The sequence below is a fragment of the Vombatus ursinus genome, unplaced genomic scaffold (genome assembly GCF_900497805.2).
Source record: "Vombatus ursinus unplaced genomic scaffold, bare-nosed wombat genome assembly UNPS02004295.1, whole genome shotgun sequence".
NCBI classification, from domain to species: domain Eukaryota; kingdom Metazoa; phylum Chordata; class Mammalia; order Diprotodontia; family Vombatidae; genus Vombatus; species Vombatus ursinus.
In genome coordinates, this window is record NW_020944073.1 from 820 (window position 1) to 4,135 (window position 3,316).

The 3,316-nt window shown below is 40.9% G+C and overlaps 1 protein-coding gene across 1 annotated transcript; it reads right to left on the reverse strand.

The window, feature by feature from the left end:
• Window positions 1-1,533: 1,533 nt before the first annotated feature.
• On the reverse strand, window positions 1,534-2,454 carry LOC114022787 (olfactory receptor 9G4-like). The gene has a single exon (XM_027835207.1). The coding sequence runs from the start codon at window positions 2,452-2,454 to the stop codon at window positions 1,534-1,536; it is 921 nt and encodes a 306-aa protein (XP_027691008.1).
• Window positions 2,455-3,316: the final 862 nt, after the last annotated feature.

The window sequence follows — 3,316 nt, forward strand, 5'->3', positions numbered from 1 at the left end:
TATTAAATTGAAATGAACTGGAATAGGGAGAAATCAGAGTTAAGAGAAGTGAAGACCTTCAATGGGGTGGTGGCAGTGTCAGAGAAGAGAAGGGAGTGAATCCAAGAAATGTTGCAAAGGTGAAAACAACAGGCCTTGGCACCTGATTGGAAATGGGTGAGAGAGAATGGGGAGTCCAGGATGATGCCTGGCTTGCAAGCATAGATGACTGGCAGGACGGTGGCTCCTTCTACAATAATAATAAAGTTGAGAAGATGGGAGGATCTGGGGGAATAGACTATGAGTTCCATTTTGGGCCTGTTCAGTTTGAGATGTCTATGGGATAGGCAGTTCCATGTACCCAATAGATAGTTGGAAATACAAGACTGAAGGTCAAGAGAAGCTAGGGGTGGATAAATTGACCTGGGAATCATCGGTTTGGATAACTGAATTCATTGGAGCTTATCAGAGTCTTGGGAGATGCCCATGGTTAGCAGGCAAAATTTTGATTAAAAGCCAATAAGGTAAAGTAAGAAATAGTGGTCAGACAGGTAGCAGGAAAACCATGGGAGAGTAACATAATGAAACCCCAAAGGGAAGAAAGTATAAAGGAGGAAAGGGTGATTAACAGTGTCAGAGGCTGCAGAGAGGTCAAGAAGGATGAAGATTCAGAAATAGTCATCTGTTAATGATAGTTTTGGGGTTTAGATATACAGCATTTGAACTGTCACTTTATAATCCTTTCCTTTACATATTTCAACTGTCTGCTTTCTTTCTTCAGTTCACGTAACTAGCCTGTGATTATTCCCACTTAAAATCCCATTTTTCATTGTTTTAATGTATTTTTAATTTTAAATGTAAACAAAAATCTTTTGACAATCCTTTTTAAAAATTTTTGAATTCCAAATTCTCTCCCTCCCTCCATCACCTTCCCCCTCCTTCAGAAGGCAAGCAATTGTATATAGATTATACATGTGCAGTAATAGAAAACATTGCCATATTAGCCATGTTTCAAAAGAAAATACAAGGCAAAAAAAAAAGAATGAAAAGAAAGTTTTGTTTTTTGTTTAAGTATGCTTGAGTCTGCATTCAGAGTCCATCAGTTCTTTCTCTGGAGGTGGATAATGGACAGTGGAGTAGATAAGTCATTTGAAATTGTCTTGGATCATTGTATTGCTGACAATAGCTAAATCATTCACAGTTGAAAAAAAATGCCATTTTTTTAAGTCACAGAAACTCATAGAGATTGTCAACAATAGCAAAGAAAGGTGGTGATCTGTATAGACTAGAATATATAGCTTCTTAGGAAATAATGCATTCGTTATGTTTTGAAGTTTTATCCTTATAATATCCCCATGAGTTAGAGAGCAAGGGTTCTTACTTCCATTTGACAGGTGAAGAACTGAGGCCCAGTGAGAAGGAATATTTTGATGAAGATCACAAAGCTATATTAGTGGCAATTCTCAGAGTACAAGATTGGCCACTTCACAGGAAGAGTTATGAGAGTATGCTGCTGGAGACCTATTTTCTCTCTCTTCCCAAGACTGAGTTTCATCATGGTCCACAAATGTAAAGCTTCCTTAGGGCTGCCTTCATATCTTTGTTCCTCATACTATAGATAATGGGGTTCAGGGTAGGGGTGAGGATGGAATAAAATATGGCAGCCAGGCGCCCTTGAAGTGAGGAGTAGCCATTAGCTGGCCTCATGTAGGCTGAACTTCCAGTCCCATAAAAGAGGACTACTGTGATGAGGTGAGAGGAACAGGTGGAAAAGGCCTTCTGGCGACCTTGTGTTGACTTCATATGGGCCACAGTGGTTATGATTCGAATGTAGGAGAGAACAGTAAGTACAAAGCAGCTCATGATGACACAGCCACTAACAATAAAGCCAACTGTTTCATGTTTATGAGGATCAGTGCATGACAATCGTAAGAGTGGTGGGATGTCACAGAAGAAATGTTCCACTGTGGGGTCACAGAAGGACAGGGTGAAGATGTTGGCTGTGTGGAAGGAAGAGAAGAGGAGCCCATTCACCCAGGCCACACCCACCAGGGCACAGCAGAACTCTTGGGTCATGGTGGCTCCATAGGTCAGGGGCTGGTAGATGGCTAGATAGCGGTCATAGGCCATGGAGGTGAGAAGAAAGCACTCAGTAGCTCCACAGAAGATAAAAACAAAAAGTTGAGCTGCGCATGCTGGGAGAGAGATGACTCCTGAGCCAGCCAGGGCAGCAAAGAGCACCCTGGGCAGCGTGGTGGAGGTGGAGCACAAGTCAATGAATGATAGATGCATGAGGAAAAAGTACATGGGTGTGTGCAGATGAGAATCCAGAGTCACTGCTATGATGATGGAGATGTTTCCAAGCAGAGAGAACATGTAGATGAAAAGGAAGATAGCCACACTGAAAGTCTGCACTTCAGGAATGACTGAGAAGCCCTGGAGAATGAACTCAGGAACCCTGGTGCAATTGGTCATTTTCTGTCCTATAAAAAGTCCATCAGCCATAGGGAATCCACTGGAACAGGTGCATTAGAATTCTGGGAAGGAAATGAAGGCCCAGGAACAACATCACAATCTTATGAGGTGGAAGGTATTTTTGTTCACTCCCTCCCCTTTAGACAGAGTCTTCCCTGCAATGTAGACTATCAGAGCTTGTGAAGAGCTCAGGGTTACATGATATCACCTACCCTCCTACACATGGTAGGTTTCTGCAACAAGAGGTCATCTGTTTGGATTCCTGAAGTGAGGAAAGTTAGTGCATTTCATTTTGTAGAATTGTACTGCATTTTCTAATTCTTCCTTATATCTAGCCAAGAATCTTCCTTCTATAAATGTGCATCCAATTATGTCCCTGGAGCCATACAAAAGACATATAAAGTAGCATGGCACAGTAGAAAGAAGATTAGATTTGGAATTGGAAGATCTTAGTTGGAGTCTTACCTTTGTCACCCATATTAACTTGGACCAGTCACTTCACCTCTTTTGGGTTCAGTTTCCTTACTTATAAAATAAAATGATCTGACTAGAGAATTTAATTAATAATAATAATAATAATAATAATAGTAATCCCTTCCCAGATCTATATCCTATAATCTTTCTTCTACATGGCAGCTCTTTGAATGCTTGAAGACAGCTATTTTTCCCCAATGACATCTCTTTGATAAGCTAAAATAAAAAATAAAAGACCATTTCCCCTACCAATTTGCAGTAACAAGGTTTCCAGACCTCTCACTCACATTGTCACACAACTCAGAATGCATTCCAATTTGACGATGTACCTCCTAGAATGCTGTGCTCAGGATGGAAGATGATATATTCCTGATGTGGTTTGACCATG

Coding starts and splice junctions, on each gene's coding strand:
- LOC114022787 (XM_027835207.1), bottom strand. CDS start 2,454: ATGACCAATTGCACCAGGGTTCCTGAGTTCATTCTCCAGGGCTTCTCA.